The sequence below is a fragment of the Chlorocebus sabaeus genome, chromosome 17, assembly GCF_047675955.1.
Source record: "Chlorocebus sabaeus isolate Y175 chromosome 17, mChlSab1.0.hap1, whole genome shotgun sequence".
NCBI classification, from domain to species: Eukaryota; Metazoa; Chordata; class Mammalia; order Primates; family Cercopithecidae; genus Chlorocebus; species Chlorocebus sabaeus.
In genome coordinates this window covers 41,443,899-41,466,755 of record NC_132920.1, presented here as the reverse complement: position 1 = coordinate 41,466,755, position 22,857 = coordinate 41,443,899, and the positions used below count along the sequence as shown (strand labels likewise).

Genomic DNA, 22,857 nt, shown 5'->3' with positions numbered 1-22,857 from the left:
GTGATCAACAGGATGCTGAGGAACCATGGTTGCCTTTCCTGTTAATCACAGCCACCTTCCTGTTCTCTTCTGACTGAATCTGGCTTTCCCTGGAGGCTGCCATGGTGGGAAGATGATGTTAGAGGGGCCTGCTGTGCTTAGTCTGTCTCTGGGTCAGGCTCAGGGCCCCTCTGCCTCTGGCTGCCTTAATCTTCCCTCTGCTAAGACCAGAGTGATTTCAAGCAAGGAAAGCAACTGGGACCCTGAAAACTGTCCCTCCATAGTCCACCTCCCCATCTGTGCCAGAGTCCCTTTGCTTCCACGTGGATGCCATTGTGATTGCTGCTTGTATATTATTAAAATGTTTTTATATTAAAAATGTTTGGTTGGTCTGAAAATTAAAATGACTTTATTTAGGAAAAAAAATTAAAAAACATCTGAGGATGTTTCTGTAACATCTTTCTGGGAACCACAGAAGGGATGGTACTGAGGAGACCCCCGCTGCAAAGGAAATAGACTGCAGCACTGATTGGCGGACTTTGGGTAAGTGGGGTGCATATACCTGGGTAAAGAATGGGATTGGGTTAGAGGCTCAATTTAAAGGAGTTAGAGTCTCTCCTAAGGCATAGCGGGTTGCAGCCCCCTCTTAATAAAAGACAAGAATGCTTGACCAGCTGGGTTAGAGACCCGACTTACGAGGGTTAGAGTCCCTTCTAAGATTTAGGGGGTTAGAGGTCCCTGTCGGTAAAGTACCTCTTGGTAAAGTCCTTTTTGGCTAAGAACGAATTTAGCACTATGGGATATTAACTGCTATTCTCTTTGAAATAATCTGCTTTGTACTCTTTGCTGATGGCTGTGAGTGACAGGGTTAAGCAAGTACAGGATCATGGGGCATGGGGAGCATTTTCCTTCCTAAAAAGGGGAAACTTGAGAGCCGATGGCACCGCTGGAAAAAAATTCCTTCATGATCAACAAGTGGCTGCCTGAACTTTGCAGTGCTGCTGCAATGGGTGGGTCTTTCTCTGGCCTCCCTGAGCACCTTGCTTTCCTTACCCTGCCTTAGGCAATGCTTTCTCCTCTCTCTCTCTGTGCAAACTGGTTGAATGAATGGTAAAAATCACTTTTTATCTCCTCTGTAAAGTTTTGAGTAATGGAAGAATTAATTCATGAGGCTAGTTTTAAGCTGTAGTGAATTTGGTGTGTTTTGTGTGTCTTTCTGTGTTCTATAATGCAGAGGAGTACTTTAGGATAGAACACAGGCCTCAGACACCTACCTGTAAGCCCACTTTTCCAGACAGCCCAGTAAACTGGTCAGTTACAAACTTTGCTGCAGGTCCCTGAAAAAACTGGATGAGGTTTCCTTCGTGTCTAGTATGTCCTAGGGAGCTTGACCTTGTAACCATGTGGCCGTGCTTTCTCTTTTCACAGTGGCAGGCTGGGTTCAGGGCTTGATTCCTGGCTTAGAGGATAAGTCCTCTATCTTCTGTCTGTCTATGTATTTATATGAATCATGTGTGTGTAATATAAAATAGCTAGATTAATTGGTTTAAAAATAAGTGCTTAAATAAAATATTTTGTCAAAAAAGTTAAAAAGTGTAACACCTTTTGGTTCATATGACTTAAGTAATCTTTGGGAAATAAAAACAGTTTTAAAGATTATTGGTAAAATAAAATATTTTCAAAAATGTAAACATTTGGTCTAAATTTTGCAGGTCGGATATTAAGTTTCCTAAATGCTTTAAGGTCATAAATTGCTTCTTTGGCTTTTAAAAGTTGTTCAATTTATTTTGGAGCATTGCTTCTAGATAAGGCCTGGGGACATGTGTAATTAGCCATGCACCCTAGCTATGCTAAGAAGGTTCTTCATAAAATGCCACTGTGACTCTTAACTATTCAACTTGTCTGCTTTACTGCTAGGTGAGGCCTGGGACACGTGGAGTTAGATGCTGGAAAGAGTCAGCCCTTATCTGCACTTTTGCCTGGTGTGTCATAGGCTAGGCTCCACACCTACTACATGATGAAAATCCTGAACTTAGCAAGGTTTTCACAATAAGTAAAAATTGCTAAAAGTTAACATTGTAACATGGGATTGAGACTACTGAAGAAACAGTTTTACATGCAGGGTGTGTAAAGAAAGTAGAATGTGTTTTTGGTAAAAAAAAAATTATACAAACTCATGGGAATGTGGATTTTTCTTGCCTAGATTAAAAGGTTAAAGGATTGTTTGAAGTAAGACAGAATAAAGCTGAAAGTTTAAGCAAGTTGTGGAAGATTTCTAAAAAACTAATTGTAGAAGATATTCTATGTGTAAACATATTGGCCAAAATTAAAGAGGTATTACTCAGATTTTCTGTAAATTAAGCATTGAAATAAAAGCACAGTAGGTTTTTCTGAAAGCAAAAACCTGCTTATAATCTGCTCTTTAACAAAAATTTGTAAAGGTTTATGGGAATCTTACCTTACGGTAAAACTGATTAAGATTAAATACATTAGTCTATAATGTTTTATTAAAAATTGGGCCTGACATCAATAATGTACTAATGCCATGGTGACATTTGGTTTGTTTGATATTAAAATCATACAGGAAGCATTATCAAATATAAAATGGTGTTTGGTTTTCTTTGGGCTGTATTTGTACAAACATGTTATTGGTATATGTTCCAAAATTATGGGAAACTCCTATAATTCTAATATGACTTAGTGTTATGTCATTAATAATTGTTACATAAAATCATTGCAAGCCACGGAGGTAACCAGAATTTTCTAGTCAATTATGACTTTAATAGTGGCTGTCCTAAGACATTTTGCCATCCACAGACAATTGTTGTCTTGTTTTGGTTCTATTTAAAAGGTAGTTTATAATCAGCTATAGGACTTTAAAAGGTGTTCTTAAATGCAGCCTTCTGATAACTCTGGAAATAGTGACATTAGAATAGAGGAAACAACTTTCAGAACTCATGGAGAACTGGAATATTCATGAATATCAAACAGAACAGGAGTTAACTGCATAAACTAAACTTAAAAAGTATAAAGTAATCTTTTTGACTTTGCTTAAAATGTTGCTGATCCTTTGTTTTGTTTTTCAGAGTTAAGAAAACTTTTAAGCTATTTACAGCTTTTAACAATTGAGTGAAGTATACTCTTCTGAACAAAATTTGGAGCATGTTTGTTTCTCTTTACCCAATTTCTCCAGAATTTAGAAACTATTTGTGAGTATTCTTAATTTATGGCAATATAGTTATTTGCCTAAGTACAATAAGAATCTGTTTTCTTCTGCAACAGCACACAGTGGAAAAAACTGGTTATTTTACCAAGGCTTTGACTGGAATCGCATGCTTTCCTTTAAGGAATCAGATTTGACTTGTAGAGCCAATAAAAGCCCCTTGAGGAACTGGCCTCACACCTTGCCTACACAGTGCATGTACAAGGTTTCTTACCTGTGGTAAGTAAAGAATGTCACTTTCTAACAGGTCCAGGACCCCCAAGAGGAGTAGAATTTACTTAACTCAGGTATTTAAGGGTACAACCCCATGGCTGGGCTTCACTTTAAAAAAGTCTTATCTAAGATTCCTTCCAGGGAACAGAGTTCCATCAAAGCCAATTTAAAAAGGGCTTATGTGAAAAATAATGATTCTTGCTGCACTTCATACAAATAATCAGGCCAAGCATAATAAAGCAAATCTGTCTTGTCATGATTTGTCTTTAGTAAAAATGGGAAACTGGAAAGAGAAATATTATGTTTCAAGAACTATGGTACACTTGTTATTAAATTCTAGTCTCCTCAGTCAGTTTTAAGTTTGTTTCTGCAATTTAGGTGAACCAACCAGTGACCTCTGACTGCTGCTCAGAAGAAACAATAGGAAGGGGTAATACAAAAATCTGGATCAATATTTTAATTCTGAGCACATATTGGAATTGGCTAACAACTCTATATCAGCTTGGTTTTAACAGTTGCCCAGTTCATGGAAAGCCTTCTAATTTAGTTTACTTGGGATAATTTTACTTATTTTTCTTTACTGTTGTGGAATATATTGCTGTTTTACTCTTTGTGTAGGAACGCAGGATAAGCTTACTGAATGTTTTCTTAAACTGAACATTTGCTAATCTTCCAGATATCAACTTTTGTCAGAACTCAAGAGTAATGAATGGCCCTCAGCATGCTGATGCTTTCTGACTGAGCTCCTCCCTGCACTGAATACAAGAGACCCTAATAGTTAGGCAGGAATATTGTCACCCCTATTCAGCCTGAAGAAGTTACAGAAAACGGATCTTCATCCCTCTGAAACCCTTAGGATTAAGGGTTCTCTTATAAAAGGGAGGGGGGAAATGTCAGAGGCACGTGAACCAGAGCAGCTGCATCTTGAATAGGAGGTGGGTAAAATGAGGCTGGGACCTACTGGGCTGCACTCCCAGATGGTTAAGGCATTCTAAGTCACAGGATGAGATAGGAGGTCAGCACAAGATACAGGTCATAAAGACCTTGCTCATAAAACAGGCTGTAGTAAAGAAGCTGGCCAAAACCCACCAAAACCGAGATGGCAACAAGAGTGACCTCTGGTCATCCTCCCACCAGCACCATGACAGTTTTGAAATGCTATGGCAACGTCAGGAAATTACTCCATGTGGTCTAAAAGGAGGAGGCATGAATAATCCACCCCTTATTCGGTATATAATCAAGAAATAACCATAAAAATGGCCAACCAGCAGCCCTTGGGGCTGCTCTGTCTATGGAGTAGCCATTCTATATTCCTTTACTTTTTTAGTAAACTTACTTTCACTTTACTGTGTGGACCTGCCCTGGATTCTTTCTTGTGTGAGATCCGACCCCTTTCCTGTAACACAGTTACTGTTAGCACAGCTTGTCAAAGATTCCTGTCCCACAATTGAGGTGCCCTTGTTTATTGACTGTGTGAGTGAGCTGGTTATTCAGTCATTGTCTCTCTGATTAACACTTCTTTACCTTGGTTTGAGTGGAGATTCTGAAACTCACTTTGTCTTTGCTGGCTGGTTCCCTGTTGGACTCTCAATAGGGGCACTAGAGGGAGACTGGGAGGTTGGAGGAGGAAGACAGGACACTCTCACTGATTCCTGTTTCATCCCCTTCCATTGTGAGTAGCCTCAGTGATGCTTTTCACGGGCAACAGTGACTGGTTCCAGTTTGCAGTTTTCCCCACTCTCAGAAGTAGTCTCATTGGGCCTCCTCAGAGATATCAGTACCAGGGTCACACTATCCTCAGAGATCTGTGTTCCAGTTCCATGTGGGTCCCTCCTCTGATCCAGAAAAGAAGATATTGTATATGCAATCTCATTGTTAAAAAATGTTACACATATATTCCAGCTAGGTTAGATTAACCAATCTTTATTAAGGAAGAAACTGCTAATTTACCCCATAGTGAAGATTGAGACCTACTGACTTGGGGCAGTGACTTATTAAAGACAAAACAAAACAGAATAATATCGGTATTATTTCATTAATTGTATCAATTTTGAAACTGTATTAATTTCATAATAGCTCTGAAGATAAAGTTTGACAAATACAAAAAGGTTCATGGTACCCAAAGACTAAATCTTCCTGGTGGTAGAGGCCACCCTATGAGCAAGCATGGAAATGGGACATGTGACCCAGCCTTAGTAAAATTAACAGGAACCATAGGTCACAAATCACAATGCTCTTCTATGACAAGCCTTAAGAAATAATATCTTGTTGGGAGCAGTAGCTTGAGAATTTAAAGAGACCCTAATAGTTAGGCAGGAATATCGTCATCCCTATTCAGCCTGAAGAAGTTACTGGTTGGGTCACTAAACTCCTCAGAAAAATAAAGTGGTAAGGATTAGAGAATGCTGCCATGCACCGCACAAGGCCATTTTGGTCCATGGCAGACCGCAAATACGGTGGTGGTCCCATAAGATTATAATGTCATAATACTGTATTGCTACTATGCCTCTTCTATGTTTAGATACACAAATACTTGCCATTGTGTTACAATTGCCTACAGTATTGAGGATTGTAACATACTGTGCAGGCTTGCAGCCTAGGAACATGCTTTACTTTAATTTATATTCAAGTGTCATTCTCCCTTAGATTTTGTGAGGTTGAAAGGTAATAGTTTAAACTGGATGTGAATGGAGAGGGGGCCTCTGGAGAGCAAAGTGCCCTCTGTTCCCCTTCCTAATGTTAATAATAGTCTATACCACACAGCCTAGGTGTACAGTAGGCTGTGCCATCTAGGTTTGTGAAGTGCACTCTATGATGTTCCCACAACACAAAATCACCTAACCACACATTTCTCAGAATGTATCTGTCATTAAGTGACACATGACTATTTACACTGTTGACCTCAAGTACACAAATAGATCAGACAAGTGGAGAAAGACTTCATTCTACTTCATTCTAATTTAAATGCAGGTGCTGTCTGTAGTTACGAAAATGTGAAGGAGCGATCAGCCTCCGGTGATATTCAAGTCTAATTAGAAATTCTTGGACTGTTTAGTTCAAAGCTCCCTCTTAATCTTCCAGGAACTTAATCCTCCACACAAAGTATATGAAGACACAAAAATGTAGAAAGTATGTATTTCTACATTATGTAGAAAGTATGTATAGCTATTATTTAAGTGTGGAATATTAATTTTGTTGTAAGAAGAGGGATTTATTCCCTGAAATGAACTGTATTAATCTGACTCATCGCCACAGAAGTCACACAGGCTCTTCTCTGAGTCAGAAAATGTTAAGACCTTTCTGTCTATTTTTCCTTTTTAGGGACTGCTTGACTACAGCAAAAGGAGGGGCCAGCAGATTTCAGTTCAAGCATATTTGAAGCCTGTTTTCCGACATTATTTGTAAAACAAAAAATAAACATAGTAAAATCTCCACTACAAATGATCTCTATAAAGTGTGATAACATGATTTAAGTTTATTTCTTATTTTCTATATTTTATAAATTGCTACATTGAACAGTTTTAATTAAAAAAATTAAAGTTAACCTTGAAAATTTTTTTGGTTGTTGTTTTAATTTGCAGATATGATAGTACCTTTTAGTTGTTCCTATACTTTAGTAGCAATCAATTTGGGTGTAAAATATTAGGGTCATAATATTCTCTATACCTCATCCCACTCTCTCATGGTATTTGTTACTCAGAGAAGAAATCTGAGTCTTGATTATTTCGATTCCTTTGAAGAAACCAAGTTACTTTTTGTTTAACAGTAGGAGTCTTTCTATTTAAATTTAAAAATTTTCACCTAGACACTTCCTATTCTAGGTCTCACTTTATGAATTTTTTCCTTGCCCATGTTGAACTCTCAACCTCCAATTTTAGATTTCTTCTCAGACCTGGAAAGCATATTTTTAAGATAAAATTTTTAATCTTTCTTGTGATCCACCATTCCATTTTATGCTTTAAGGGGATCTCTAATTTGTAGATTGGAGTTCTATGATTTGTCCTCGCTTAAATTTCTGAGCTCTTCTAAATGTCTTTATTCATTTTACATTTGGGAATACTTCTGAAGTGAATCCTCTCCGTTACTGATTTGATTTTCACACTGTCAAATCTGTCTTTTCTTGCTTCTAGTACAAAACCTGCTGGATTTTTTCTTCTTTCTTCAGTGTCTTGAACCAAGTTTCCTTTTTAAATCTAAGTCTGTTCTTGTTGGGTGGTGGCAGTGTCCTCTCAAATTGTTTCTGGGGTCCCTACACCCCTGTGAGCTCCCAGGCCATGTCTGTGGCAATGCTGAGGACAAATGCAGGGTATGGCCCTCCTGATGATGAAGAGGAGGTGCACCCCAGGTCACCAGAAGCCAAGAGAACCGGCGGGGCTAAGCAGGGCAGGATGTAGAAACATGTTCTCACAAAAACCCTGAAGATGAGAAGATGAGATACAATTGTTGCCGCCTGTCCCTATGTGGGCCTGACTCTCTTCACTACACTAAACTGGATGTGAATGGAGAGGGGGCCTCTGGAGAGCAAAGGGCCCTCTGTTCCCCTTCCTAATATTAATGCCTTACTTTGATTTACATTCAAGTTACATTCTTTCTTAGATTTTGTGAGGTTGAAAGGTAATTGTCATTATTACCACAGAAAGGAAAACTAGAGTTCAAAGAAACTTAACTGAGAAGTGAGTCCTGGTCTCTGGATTCTTTTGTTGATGTCAGGAGTCACAGCAACTGGTGATGAAACAGAGCCCAGGCTCAGTGCCTCCCAGGAATGTCCTCACATCCTGTTGTGCAACTTTCCGAAGCCTCTAGGTGACTGTGGTGCCTTGTAGCTGTCCCGGGAGCCCTCAGCAGCAGTTGGAGTTGGTGCACAGGAGGGATGAGGAAGACCCGGCTCTGGGGTCTGCTGTGGATGCTCTTTGTCTCAGGTAAGACAAGGAAGAGGAGTGGGCAGGGAAGGCGTTTGGTCCAGGATCTTGGGGAGCCCTTTTCTGTTGAAGCTCAGAACACAGGGCCATCCAAGATAGAGCCACCCAATAGTTATGCCAGACTGTGCTGCTCTACCCAGAATCGGGAGAACGTGCAGTGTCTGCCCACAAAAGTAAAAGAAGGAGAGAGTCAGGGAAACAAGATGTCTGTGCATGTCGATGTTGTCAGAGACAGGCAAAGTCTGGCATGGGAATAATGATAGAGTAGATCTCATCATGGCATGATCTACAATGAGTTTATTTGATGTTGAAATTTTTTTCTTATATTCCATCATGATGTTGGATGTTATATTCCATTTGATGTTGACAGTCCGTGAAACCCAAAAGGCAGTATTGATTTAACAAATATTTCCCAGGGGTCTACTATGGGCCAGCAAATATACTACTGCTGAGGACACAGATGTGACCAGAAGAGGCTGGTGCTCATTTTGGTGGGGGTGATCATCCCAGCTCTCCATGGCACGCTGGGATTGGAGGGCACAGTTGCTGAGGCTCAGCAGAGCCGGCCCATGCCCCAGCTCTTCCATGTGTCTCGTCTAATGATCTGCACAGCTCATACCTGCACCCAAACCAGAAGCATGTGAGGCTTTATTCACTCCTCCTCCTAATCCTTATATTTAGGAGGAAGGATTATGATATTATCATAATCCTTATGCATAACAGGAGGAAAGTGTCAATATGAGTTAAAAACGAGGCTTGCCTTAGGAAGGCATGAAAAATCAGGGAGAGTTATTCTCTTGGGCCCTCTACTTTGAGCAAAGTCATGGACAACTGCCTTGTAGAGTCCATGCTCAGATGTTGCTCTGGGGCTTCTTGGAGCTGGGGTGATAATCTAGATGGGTAGAAGGGAGTTAAGTCCTCATGGACAAGTGTATTTCCTTGTGTTTGGTTCATGTTTTTCTGAAGGAGAACTGGGAGACAGCAGAGGGCTGAAGGTTATGTACTTGTGTGAGAGAAAACCAGTGGTATATATTTTATTGTGCCCTGTGGGGATAGGTTAGGGGTCAACCTGAATGCTCCTTGCAACTGGATGCTTATTTACGCTTGGGCCAGGACTGCTTTAATCCCTATCAGACTGTGTTGGGCCATGTAGCTCAGTGCTTTAGATGGAACCAGAGTCCTTGGGTTTGAATCCTGGCTCTAGCACTTAACTATGGTGAGACTTTGGGCAAATCACTTAATCTCTCTGTGCCTCAGTTTCCTTATCTATAAAATGGGGAGAATAATGGTGTCAACTTTTTACATTACAAAGATTAAATAAGATAGTCTTTGAAAACCCTTAGCACATAATACTTAATAGGTAGTATTTGCTATCCTTTTAATTAACATATTCAAAGGAATTCCCTTCTTGCAATGCTGCACAGACAGCTCAGCAGCCTTCGTTTCTTACTGTCTCCTTCCTTCTGCGAGAGACAGGCAAGTTTGCAAACTCAGTCACCTGTAGCTCCCACCTTCCCTGGGGAGCTGGCAAATAAAGGAGATTGATCTGTAACATTAACTTCGGAGGTTAGGGCTTCAGTGGTGACAACTTGAGGATGGAGTCTATGTGTCTTCCAAAGAGCCCAGCACAGTGCCTGTGATAGAGAAGTCTCTCAGCCACAGTCTGATGAGTGAGTGAACAAATGAGGGAACCAGGCGTGGTTTCAGACAACACTCAGCTTCTGCTCAGCTGCCTCTTGGAGGGGCACTCCTGACCGGAGTTTGTGGGAGTTGCCCAGGAGGCCTGTTTGCAAGGTTTCCTTAGAAACTGGAGTCTGCTCCCAGAAGAACTGACTTTCAAGCCTGGTTTCACCTTTAAAATCCTTGTGAGTCCCTGAGTGGAGTCTTCCTAAGGTCAGGCAGATCTGTTGGCCTATCCTGGGGTGGGTGTGCCAGGGGGCTCCATGAAAGGGGCAGTGCTTGTCATTTTTCACCAGGCCTGCAAGGACCTAAGTGTGTGGTATTAATAACAGCAGTACTAGTGTTACTTTGACCCTCACAGTAAACCCAGCAGCACTGTCCAGCCTGTTATTTGGTGCTCCATGGGGGAAGGTACCCTAGGCCTGAGTGGGTAAGCTACAGTTTCTCAGCAACTTAGAGAGCCCCGGGTGTCCAGCTGAAATACGGACCTTGGTCTTCTAACTTCTGCTCTGCTTGGCCTCCCATCAGCAAGGCTCCCTTGGACAAGGCCAGATGAGCATTCTCAATTCTAGATGGTTAACCCGGTTCAGCCTCCAAGAATGTGGTGGAAACCATTGTCACTGTAACCCAGGGGTTCTCAAACCTGGCACTATTGACATTTGGGGTGGGATGATTCTTTGTTGTGGGGGCTGTCCTGTGCACTGTAGGATGCTTAGCCTGGTATCCACTAGATGTTAGTAGCACCCACCTCTCTCCCTGGTTATAACAACCAAAAATGTCTAGATATTGTCCAGGGTTTCAGGGAGAGTTGTGGCAGGGAGCAAAAATTGCTCCCCAGTGGAGAACCACTGCTATGACTCTGTGACATCAAAAATAGGAGGGGGCATTTCTTGGCTCAGGTAACTGGGAAGTACAAGGGGTGCTCCTCTGGAGCACAGCTGAGTCCATGACTCAGATAACGTGGGTTTTTATTTTTCTCTCTCTTTCTCTCTCTTCCCTCCACTCTCCCCTCTCTCCCTTCCTCTCACTCACTTTCTGCTTATTTAGCCATTCTCAGGCAGCCTATTCCCACAAGGAAGAAAGTTTCACATAATAAAGTTTCACATCTCACTGACCTGTGAATCCTAGCAAGAAGCGTTTCTCTTAATGGTTACAGCAGTCTCAGGGAGGATTCTGATTGGTCCAGCTCACCCACGTGCTCCTTCCTAAACCAATCAGCCTGGCAAGGCCCAGGCTGGAGTGCAGTGTTGTGATCTCGGCTCACTGTAACCTCCTCCTCCTGGGTTCAAGTGATTCTCCCACCTCAGCCTCCCATGTATCTGGGACTACAGGTGTGCACCAGCATGCCTGGCTAATTTTTTGTATTTTTAGTAGAGGCGGGGTTTCACCATGCTGGCCAGGCTGGTCTCAAACTCTTGACCTCAGGTGATCTGACCTCCTCATCCTCCCAAAGTGTGGGATTACAAGCATGAGCTACCGCACCTGACCCCGAGATAGGGTACTTGGATTGGCAAAACCTGTGTCCTGTGCCCATCCTTGAGAATGTGGGCAGCCCCAACAGTAGAGCCACACAGGATCGTTCCCTTGGAAAGGGGGGCTCTGCTACCCAAAGGGAGAAAGGAGTGCCAGGCAGTCAGATATCCATGCCCATCATGCCCTCCAGACAGCTTCCTCACTGTTTGTCCAAAGGTCTTTTGAACTGATGTCCTTGCCCTGACTTAGGTGAAGTTCCTCAAGCTGTCCTTGGAGCCACTCTCTTCTAGCACTGTGTCTTTGCATTCACTTTTTATGTCGTACACCCTTGTAATTGTTCCCTCCCACCACGCTGCAGCCACTTGTGGTCTTAGCACAATGTCCCATGTTCTGTCTCCAGTTGGGCAGTTTCTTCCTCTCAAAGTCAGTCTTCCTGTGATCATTTATGAAATTTGATCCTCATGTACCATATGAAGTCTCATTCTTATAGTAAAAAACCTACTCACAGTGGAAAGATCTGAGGTCTAGTGCTGGCTTGCAGGGCAAGTTGTATTTTCTCTGGAGGCCTCAAGAACCTTGTGTGAAATATGGGTGTTTGGACAAGAAAAACAGGGGGCTCCTCTCCTTTTTCCCCACCCAGAGAGAGAGAAATAATTCCTCACAGAACCCGATTCTCTTTCCCTGCTTATAGAACTCCAAGCTGCAACTGAATTAACTGAGGAAAAGTATGAACACAAAGAGGGGCAGACCCTGGAGGTAAAATGTGACTACACACTAGAGAAGTATGCCAACAGCAGGAAAGCTTGGCAGAAAATGGAGGGAAAGATGCCCAAGATCCTGGCAAAAACAGAGAGGCCTTCAGAGAATTCCCATCGAGTCCAAGTTGGGAGGATCACACTAGAAGACTACCCTGATCATGGTTTACTGCAGGTCCGAATGACCAACCTTCAAGTGGAAGACTCTGGACTGTATCAGTGTGTGATCTACCAGCCTCCCAAGGAATCTCTCATGCTGTTTGATCCCATCTGCTTGGTGGTGACCAAGGGTGAGTGGCCTGGGATTGGTGGGGACAGGAAGGCCAGGTGAGGAAAGGGGCGGTGGTGGTAGCATCAGCAGAGCTGGGGTTCAGAATTCCTAGCAGGCTGTCTTCCTCCCAGAAGCTCCTTGTCTCTCATCTGAGGTCCAATAGTAAGTAGAACCTTCCATGTATGAGATTCTCCTTGGATAGCAGAGCCTAATTTGGGGTGCTATGGTAGGAATTGGGGTACAATTAAGGTGAGTGATAGATTTGGGATAATTTAGTCCCATTCTTTGTTCTCCACTTAGAAGTCATGTCCTGACTCCCCCTCCCAAGGATGCATTTGGTGGCATGCCTGTGTACCTCTGAAGCAGCCCCTCTCAGATCTTTCTGTGGGCACAGACCACCTGGAGATCTTATTTCCAATGCAGACTCCAACTGAATAGGTACAGGGTGGGACCCAAGAGTCTGTATCTCTATTGATCTCCCAGGTGATGCCAGTGCTGATGGTCCATGGCTCCCATTTTCGGGGAGCAAGTCTCCAGAGCTCATACACAACTCTATCTCACTGGATAGGAGAGGCCGGTTTACTTACCTGTCCCCTATTAATTTCAGAACTGCTTGCGGGAAGCACCTGTGACTTCCTGGGTTCTGCACCCTTAGCAAATAATGTAGTTTCTGACACGAAGTAGGCTCTCAGTAGATGTTACATTAAGGAATGAATTATAGAAGACAGAGGAAAGGGAGGCAGGTTCAAGTTCCCAGCACCTGGGGAATTCTAAGCCTGAGGAAGACAAGGTGCATACATAATATATTAATAAAAGAAAACTTTTAAAGCAATATGCCATAAGCCAGGTGAATGAAAGGCAGAGTGAATCAAGTAAGCCTGGAATTATTCTTGGAGAAGGTGGGGGCACATGAACTGGTGAAGAACAGAAGGCAAGTGCATTTCCAACAATACGAATGGCAAAAAATTCCTTTCTTCTCTCTTTCTGCTCTCCCTCACTTCCTGCCCTTTTTTTCTTCTTTCCTTTTTTCAATCTCTGACTCAGGTTGACTCCACAGTATTTCTTTGGTTTTAGCAAAAGAAAACTTTGCATTTGGGCCATGCTTATTTCCCTCCTCAGCTTCATTTACCATACCACCTACCCGTCCATCAACTCATCCACCTTTTCATCCATACATCCATTCACCCACCCATCCACCCCTTCATCATTCATCTGTCCACCCATCCATCCAATGTGTCTTCTTGCAGGTTCTTCAGGTACCCCTGGTTCCAGTGAGAATTCTACCCAGAATGTGTATAGGATTCCTCTTACCACTGCTAAGGCCTTGGGCCCACGCTATACCAGCCCCAGAACCGTGACCCAAGCTCCACCCGAGTCAACTGTCGTTGTCTCCACTCGTGGCTCTGAAATCAACCTTACAAATGTGACAGATATCATCAGGTATGGTTTTCAGGCCCTGGGCCCCTGGTTTGGACACTGAGCCCTTTTTCCCCAGTCCGTGTGCTGAGAGGATGTGAAAGTGAGGGAAAGGGGAGGGTGGGGCAGGAGCTGACTTGAGTCACGTTAGTCTGGGTAGAAATGTCCAGGGGAAGAAGGAAGTGGTGATGGAGAATAGGGGAGGCTCTCAGCCAGGCTGTCCTTCTCCCTAGTTCACCTTCCTTGTTTCCTTGCAACCTGAGTATTAAGGAGAGGGAAATGGCATCTTCCCCAAATTCCAATGGAGCTCGTCCAACTCTAGGGGTCTGATGGGTAGTGGGAAAGCACTCTGAGTGAAGGGCCCTGGATCTAGTGTTGGCCTGACTAACTGTGACTCTGGGTGAGTCAGGAACCCTCTCTGGCTTTAGCTTCCTTGACAATTCAGTAGGCATGCTAGAAACCCAGAGCTGGAAGACATTGTCCACCTAACAGCTCTCAGCAGGAGCTGGAGCTGGGGCTAAATGCAGTATTGGTTTTTGCCTTATTGTTTTTTAAATAATATTGTTGCATGTGTCCAATTATAGATCAATAGAATTAGAATTTTTGCAGATGAGGTCCATCTCAGTATTTTTAATAAGATCTTTAGGAGACTTCTAATGTGTAGGCAAACTTAAGAACCACTAACTTAGCAATTTCACTCCTCTTTACAGTTATTACATGTTGATTTATATTAGAATGTGTTTATCATTAAATATTGAAATATCAGGGAGGAAATATTCTTTCACATTACCACTAGTCTAACATGGCTTTTTTCTCATATTCTCTTCTAGTCTTTATTTATGTTTATACATATTTTAATATGGCAGTAGGTCTAATTATACCTGTTTTTTTTCTTTTCCATGCTGAAATTATTCTTTGATGCTGCTACCTAAATTCCATAAATATAATTTCAATAAGTGCGTATTTTTCTATCAATTGTGAAAGCCATAACTTACATAGTCATTGGCCTGTTCTTAGACATTGATATAGTGTTGATAACTCTGAGATAAACATTTTTTTTGCAGATGTATTTTTCTTCTTTTAAATAATTAACTCAAATGAAATTTCCATGAGATAATTTAAACACTGATATCATTTTGTATACAAATAGCATCTACCAATGGTCTTCCAAAGGATTGGAAACAATTTGCAGTGTGATTCATTATGCATAAATAAAGCAGTGTCACTGCAGGCTTACAGACATGGATTTAGTCTTTTAAATCATTAAATAGTGTGAGTTAAATCACATTCCTGCTAAAATGAATGTGAACTGGTGCCTGCCCTAATTTCTCTGTGAGTGTAGACTCCACCTCCATATGGGTAGTAGCAGTGCCTTTTTTTCCCATTACATTGTTTGGGGAACAGAGTGTTCATTAAACCTTTGTGGAATAAATCAAACGAACGATCCACTAGGAGTCAATTCTTTTTTCTCTACTTTCATTTTGCAATACGTAAGTTAAGAGTACATGACCTTTGCCCATATTCCTACTTTTACGGGAAGGAGGGCCTTAAGTGTAAGCTGTCCAGGTTCTGAGCCTTTTAAACAAAGAATTGGACAAGATGCACAAAGTAACAAAGGAAGGAAGCAGTGAAAGCAGGAATTTATTTAAGCAAGAAAGTGCTCCCCAGGGTAGAAGTGGCCCCAAGCAAGCGGCTCAAGGGCCAGGTCACAAAGTTTTCTGGGTTTTAAGTACTCCACATGAGGTTCCTCTCAGTTACCCGTTATCTGTATAAAGCATTTGGTTTGTGGCTACCTAAAGGCTGAGGTGAATTGGCGCCCTCTGCGGATAAAGGGATGGTCGTTTGTGATTGGCACATGACCAATCCAAGGCACTCTCCCTTTCCATCTGAGACGTGGTGGAAGGGGGAAGGCTGTGGGGAGAGTTGCCTTTGATCCTTTGCTGCTGGGGAATGGGGAGATGGGGTTTTTCCTTTTGGTTTAGCTTTAGAAAATTTGTGTTAATTGGCCTTAGGTTCCCTGACCCCAGCACCAGGAGTTTTCCTTTTGATCCAGTTTTGGGAAATCAGCACGAATCTGTTCTAGATTCCTTGCTCCCAGACCTTGGTGTTGCTCCTTGATTCAGCATGAATTGGTCTTATGTTTCTGTCTCCAGACCCTATTCTTCTGCCTCGCTACTAGAGACTGCATCTCTCTTTTACCTGTTAACTTTATCGTCTAATATGAACTATCCTTTCAGCAAAAGTCCAGTCTGGAATCCACTCTAGCTGTTTGAAAAGAAGCAGCTTTTTTTCTTTCCCTTCCTTCTTTCCTTCCTTCCTTCCTTCCTTCCTTCCTTCCTTCCTTCCTTCCTTCCTTCCTTCCTTCCTTTCCCTCCTTCCTTTCCTTTCCTTTCCTTTCCTTTCCTTTCCTTTCCTTTCCTTTCCTTTCCTTTCCTTTCCTTTCCTTTCCTTTCCTTTCCTTTCCTTTCCTCTCCTCTCCTCTCCTCTCCTCTCCTCTCCTCTCCTCTGCTCTCCTCTCCTCTCCTTTTCTTTCCTTTATTTTTTTTGTTTGAGACAGGGTCTCACTCTGTCAACCAGGCTGGGGTGGAGTGGCGCAATCATGGCTCAATGTAGCCTCAACCTCCTCCCACCTTTGCCTCCCAAGTAGCTGGGACCACAGATGCATACCATCAGGACAGCTAATACTTTTTATTGTTTTTGTAGAGATGGGGGTCTCCCTGTGTTACCCAGGCTGATCTTGAATTCTTGGGATCAAGTGATCCTCCCACCTCGGCCTCTCAAAGTGCTGGGATTACAAGTGTGAACCACCACATCCAGCCAGGAAAAGAAGGAATTTAATGCAGGGAATTGTTTGCCCAGGTGATGGAAGAGCTGAGACACTAATGTGGGGATGGAGAGGCACTGCAGATGTAGCCACTATCACCTTATCTCTAGGTAGGTTCCCCAGAAGCAAGCCAGTCTTGTTAAAATGTTTTAGGACTAGGCATCGTGGCTCACATTTATAATCCCAGCACTTTGGGAGGCTGAGGTGGGAGAATCACTTGAGCCCAGGAATTTGAGATTAGCCTGGGCAACTTAGCAAGACCCTGTCTTTACACAAAAATAAAAAAATTGGCAGGGCATGGTGGCATGCACCCATGGTCCCAGCTACTTGGGAGGCTGAGGCAGGAGGATCACTTGAGCCTGGAAGATCGAGGTTTCAGTGAGCTGTGATCAAGCCATTGTACTCCAGCCTGGGCAACAGAGCAAGATCCTGCTCTCTCTCTCTAAAACAAAATGACAAAAAGAAAAATGTTTTAGGAAGTGATTTCTGGCAAAGCCATTGAGGAAGTGGGACCAGGAAGGGAAGGAAGGCAAGCAAGGTTGTCATAACCAAGGAGTATCTCACAGGATAACTCTGGCTCAGTCTTGTAAAGGAGCTCTGGGGACTCCTGGGTCACATTTGGAGTTGTCCCTGTAAGGGGCAGTAACTGAGCAAGGGAAACTCTAACCAAGGCCAAACACATGAATTCCTGGCCCTTCAGGGGGTTAGTAGCTTGTGTGCAGCCTCGAAAGAAATGCAGGTGGTGGCCTGTTGGGAGTGGACATGCCCCGCGAGTTCAGCGTAGGAAAATGGTACAGCACTCAGAGTGGATAAGGCAGAGCACCCGCAGGAGGGACTTGGGGAGGAGGTGCAGTGAGCAGAGCCCAGAAGCCAGGACATTCAGGTTGCAGCACTGGAATCAGGGCAGATGCTGAGGATGCTGAGTGGGCCACAATCATGTGAGGGGTCAGAGAGATGCTGGCTCCCTGTGCCTTGCCGCCTGTCTCTCTGCCCCATCCCTGCCCCCGTCTCTGCCCCCTGTCCCCTACCAGTTGCTGAACTTGACCAGGCAGCCTTGGGAATGTAGTCCCCTGTGCTACAAGTCAGGGCCCTTGACTGGGGGTGGATTTCGGGCAAATAGGCAGTTTTCTGCTTTCTAGCTCCTTTATGCTGTTTCCCTCTTTGCTAGTTTGTGCATGTGGTTTTAAGTTTTGTATACGTGGATGTGTTGATTTTAAATCAGTTGCTTTGCTTTATTCCTTAATGTGTCTTATTCTATTTCCTGGTGACTTTTCTTGGATTGTTTTTTAATTTTATTTAAATGTTTAATCCAGGGGGAAGATTTAGTCTGCCACATGCTGTAAACGGTAGAAAAGGCTACTCCGTTATCATGTTGCTGTCCAGATACTGCAAGACTATTTACTAAATGATCCTCCTGCCTCTCCAAGTAGCTGGGACCATGGGTGCATGCTACCATATCCGGCTTATCCACTGGACCTCTGATTTCCTTAGACGTTACGTTCCCACATGGCACTGGCTCTGCACCTGGCCTTTTTGTTCCATTGCCATCTGTCTGTCCCTGTTTCTTACCATGCCACATCCTTGTGCTCTCATCTGCTTGCATGTCTGCTGATGGAACTGGCCAAGTGCCCTCACTCCTTTGCATCTTTTTATTATGATACCTATTGATGTTTACCCAGAACCCTTAAAATCATTTCACCAAAATCTATAAAATTCATGATGAGATTTTCACTAGGGTTGGATTCTTCTCGGTTTATAGGTGAGGAAACTGAGCTAAAGAGGTGAGATGACTATCCCAGTAGGCAGGGTATGGTGCTGAGAATAGAGAGCGGGTTTCCTAGCTGGGGTCCCCTCTCCCTGCCACATCACAAGGAGGAGGATGGGCTGATCAGCCTGACAGTCTCCCAACAGTGCCTCTCCTGGACAGGGACCTATACTCTCCACTGAATTATTTCTAATCAGTAGTTTTTGGCAGTGAGACAGACCGAAAAGCACAGGGTCAGGCAGTGTGGGAAAGGTGCAGCACGGACCTAAGCAGAGGGGAGTGGGACATGAAGACATTTTCTAGAGGGAACACGTGCATGTGGGGGAGCCTTTGCCAGCAGTAGCGATCAGTCTCCTCTCTCCCGCAGGGTTCCTGTGTTCAATATTGTCATTATCGTGGCTGGTGGATTCCTGAGTAAAAGCCTGGTCTTCTCTGTCCTGTTTGCTGTCACGCTGAGGTCATTTGGACCCTAAACCCACGAACCCACGAGAACGTCCTCTGACTTCCAGCCATATCCATCTGGCAGTTGTGCCAAGGGAGGAGGGAGGAGGTAAAAGGCGGGGAGTTAATAACATGAATTAAATCTGTAATCACAGGCTACTTCTAAAGTCAGCGTCTCACCTTCCTGCTCACTGCCCTCATTTCTCTAATAACCTTGGGTGGGCATTTCCGCCACAGAAAAGAAGTTACAGCCTCAAACATGCCTGGTCCTTCATTCCACCAGCCACTTGGGGTTTGCATGAAGTACAGACAGGTCAATGTTTTTCACTGTAATTCTCTTGTGGGGGCTGTGACATGCAGAAGGCACACCTGATACTTCTGCTCAGTTTTGCCCTGGACCATACAATTTTGGCCTGACCTGGACAGAGCTCCCATTACAGAAGCATCCTGCTCGTCCTATGCTGGGACTTCCTCTTTCTAGCATCAGACACTTGGGTTTCATGCTTATATGTGGTTCTTTCCAACACTCCCAGAAAAGGGTGTTGAAGATTGTGGAGCATGGAGAAATAAGACATCATGGTGAGAAAGTGCATCCTTCTCAGAGAAAAGAGTTAAACCGAGTATCTTGTCCTGAGGAAATACTGGCAGGCTGAGATGGGATCCCTAGGAGAGCATCAATGGACAGTGTCAGACATCTTGTGTGCATTTATCGCTGGAGCCTGAAAATAGCCCCATGAAGGCAGAAATGTATGTGACTGGAAGGAGGCCACATGAGTAAGTCACCGCCCACTGGCAAGAGTGAAAACTGAAGAGCTTCTTACCTGAAGGACCCCAAAGCCATATGGAATAGAATGACCAGGAGTTCTGCCTGTGTCTAAACGCCTCTTTCCTGTATCACACAAGGGGCAGGGATGGTGGGGTAAAAGCTCTCCCCACCGGGGAGGCTTCTGGAGTCTGTCCCCATGTGCTCGCCTAGTTCCCCACTCTGCCCTCCTCCTCCTCTCAGTCTGCTCCTGGAGCACCTGCTTCAGTTTCCATGCTCTCTCCAGTGCCCTCCTCTGTGAAGTAGGTAGGTGTTCAGGCCACCACGGAGAAAATCTCTGTGGGAGATTTTCTTGCAATCTCCCACAGATTTCAATCAGGATTTTGTTATTTCCCACCGTTCGAGATTCCCTTTAAGGGAAACGGGCCTCATGGATGGGGAAAGGATGGTGGGTCCTTCCAGCCCAATTTAGTGATGTCCAGGGCAGATAGTATCCTCAATTCCCAAGAGCAATCACACTTTTCTACACATACAGTGTGTCTCATGTCAGGTAAATGTATTTTCACAATGAGCTGCACTCCTGTGGAAACAATTCTCTGCACGCGGAGGTCCAGCTCCCAGCCTGCTCCATCACATAGGTACTTCCCCATTCCTCTGAACGCTGCTCTGTCAGAACCTGCCCAGGTAACAGTAATGACCCTAGAGAGATGATTTCTGAACCCCAATTTTGGGCCCATTAGAAGATGTGTGGGGGGGATTTATTTCATCCTGATGCTCTGGTGACAATCTTTGCAGAGGCACTAGATCCGGAAGCTGTTAATCTCTGCATTTATTTTCTTACCTAAAAGAATCAAGCAGCTCAGAGGCAGTGACTGTGCAGGATGCAGTGTTTGTATGCTGAGCTTGCTGGTCTGGAACCTGCACTTTAGCAATCCCATTGTTGCTCCTGTTTATGAAGTTGACAAAGTGCCAGGGCAAGGGAGTATTATCATTAAATGTACTCCAGGAGAGGCGGAACACACGAGGGCGGTGTTTCTCAGAGGTCTTTAGACCACCTGCATCAGATTCTCCTGGAGCATAAAGCAAATGCTTAGAGTCCAGGGCCCCTGCAGACCTTCTGTATCCTAGTATACAGCTCCCTCTTAGTGAATCTCAAGCTTGTTTCCAAGAAGTCATTACAGTCCTTCCAAAAGCCCATGACACATTCCTAGAGATTCATCCAGATGTAACCCACTGCATGGTCCAGTTCATGCCTGTGTGCTTAACTTATTATAGATCAAGTGTTATTTAAGTCCAACATATCAAACGTGCCTGAAATACTATATGCATTAAATTGGAAGACAAATGGCCATACTGGATACTCTCCCATTTGCACTTACAGGCCACACCACGCTCCATCCTCCCCATCCGGCCTGGGAACCTGACCAATGTGGCTAAACCAGCAGGCTCCTTGGCTGCCAGTTTCTGGCTGGTTGAACCAATGGGAAACATGAAAGGAGAGCCAAGGGTGGGGAGAGAGTCAGATCAGGGTTTCTGTCCTCAGGGCTCCCTCCCTGGGAGGTGGTGGCAGGAGTGGCTGCATTCCTCTCTGAAGCCTCCTTCAAGCCCCTCACCAAACAGTTCCCATCTCCATCTTCTCTTCTGTAGCCCCCTGCTCCATCTTCTCTTCTGTAGGCCCAGTGGTGGGAATGGCCCACCACTGTTGCCAGCCTTAGCATACTGAAGCACCCCTTACTGCATTCCCTAAATTCTATGCACATGTTTATTAAATACTCCTCAATTACGCAGTTTCAATGAGCCACCGGTGTCTTGCTGTTACCTTGACTGATACAATAGTGTTGTGTGGTTAATGACACAGACCTTGGAGGAAAACAATATCTGGGTTTGAATCCCTGCTCTGCATCCTTGCAGGGTGTCTGATCCTGGGTGACTCAGTTAACCTTCTGGGCCTCAATATTCCTCCTTGCCTTAATGGGCATGATGGTGCCTAACCATGCCAGTGATGATTCTGGACGCTAACAACAGAATCCAACTCTGGCTATCTAAAACAGCAAGGGAATTCTAGAGGGATATCAGTAACTCAGAGTTGATGAGAGGCTGGGGGATTGGGTTTGGAAAATGGGCAGAAGCCAAGAGAGAATGGACAGCAGAGGCCACACGAGACAGTCTGGCCATGTTGCCATCAATGCCACTGCCCCGGACACTGGAGGCCACCATGCTATTCCTAGACTCTGAATCCTAAAATTGCCTCTGAGTAAGTCATCTCCAACTGGCTCTGCATTTGTGTCTCATCTGCAGATCTGAGGTCCTGGGCAGAATCATGCATGTGGCCAGGCTTGGGTCAAGTCACGTGCCTGCAGCATAGCTGCCGGGAGAAGGGTGGGAGGAATAGCTGCTTCCGTCCTCAATAGAAGGGAAAGCAGGGCTCTGCATCTGTGTGAAACTCACACACTGGAGCCTGTACCCCCAAAAGAAAAAGGTGTTTGGTGCTGGAGAGTCACAAGATGACATGCCTCCATTATACCAGCTCCCAACGTTGACAGGATCCAAGGAGATGCCTGAGTAAAGCACCTGGCACACAGTAGGACTTCAATCCATGGTGGTTACTGCTATTACTGTTATAACTGTGGTCTCCATGCCTGTGCCTGGACAGGGTAGCTCAGGGAAGCCCATACCTGGTACTCAGGCAAAGGCCCTGAGCCCCCAAGACATGCTGCAGGGCCCATCTTACCTATACGCAGCTCTTGCAGACATGGTCAGCTTGGACTCTTTGCCTCAGAACCACCTAAGCTGTTGTTAAAATACAGATTCCTGGGCCCCTTCGCAGATCTGCCAAGTCAGAATGTCTGGGGGTGGAGCCTGGGTGTGTACGTGTGCTACACGTCCTGAGTAAAGCCATGTGCCTGTGCTTGGGAACCATGGGGCAGGCTGATATTAAAGAGGGTGGGTTCAGCAGAAAGGCTTGAACCCAGCCTTGTGGGGTGAACAGTATTTGTTTGCACAGTACCATTTCACAGGGAGACTGGGGTGCAGGCTTATGGGTTGTAGGGGTCAGTGGTCAGTGATGAGGAGGTTGGTGGCCTGAGGGAGTGAGTGACGCAGTGGGGACCTCGGGTGGGTGGGTCTAGACTCACC

At 44.3% G+C, this 22,857-nt stretch overlaps 1 protein-coding gene across 2 annotated transcripts; it reads left to right on the top strand.

Moving 5' to 3' along the window:
• The first annotated feature begins 8,205 nt into the window (after positions 1 to 8,205).
• On the top strand, positions 8,206 to 21,516 carry TREM1 (triggering receptor expressed on myeloid cells 1). Of its 2 annotated transcripts, none has more exons than XM_007972634.3 (4): positions 8,206 to 8,334; positions 12,179 to 12,532; positions 13,761 to 13,953; positions 18,067 to 18,877. In XM_007972634.3, exons 1-4 carry the CDS (start codon positions 8,286 to 8,288, stop codon positions 18,077 to 18,079), a joined length of 609 nt encoding a protein of 202 aa, XP_007970825.1. In that variant the 5' UTR covers positions 8,206 to 8,285; the 3' UTR covers positions 18,080 to 18,877. The 2 variants fall into 2 exon arrangements, with proteins under 2 accessions (XP_007970825.1, XP_007970824.1); XM_007972633.3 differs by lacking the exon at positions 18,067 to 18,877 and adding an exon at positions 18,886 to 21,516 and having other exon boundaries at positions 8,209 to 8,334.
• Positions 21,517 to 22,857: the final 1,341 nt, after the last annotated feature.

Bases quoted from the DNA above. Each gene is read 5' to 3' on its own strand.
- TREM1 (XM_007972633.3), top strand. From the start codon at position 8,286: ATGAGGAAGACCCGGCTCTGGGGTCTGCTGTGGATGCTCTTTGTCTCA. The intron at 8,335-12,178 runs GTAAGACAAGGA...CCCTGCTTATAG, and splicing joins GTGGATGCTCTTTGTCTCAG to AACTCCAAGCTGCAACTGAA. The intron at 12,533-13,760 runs GTGAGTGGCCTG...GTCTTCTTGCAG, and splicing joins CTGCTTGGTGGTGACCAAGG to GTTCTTCAGGTACCCCTGGT.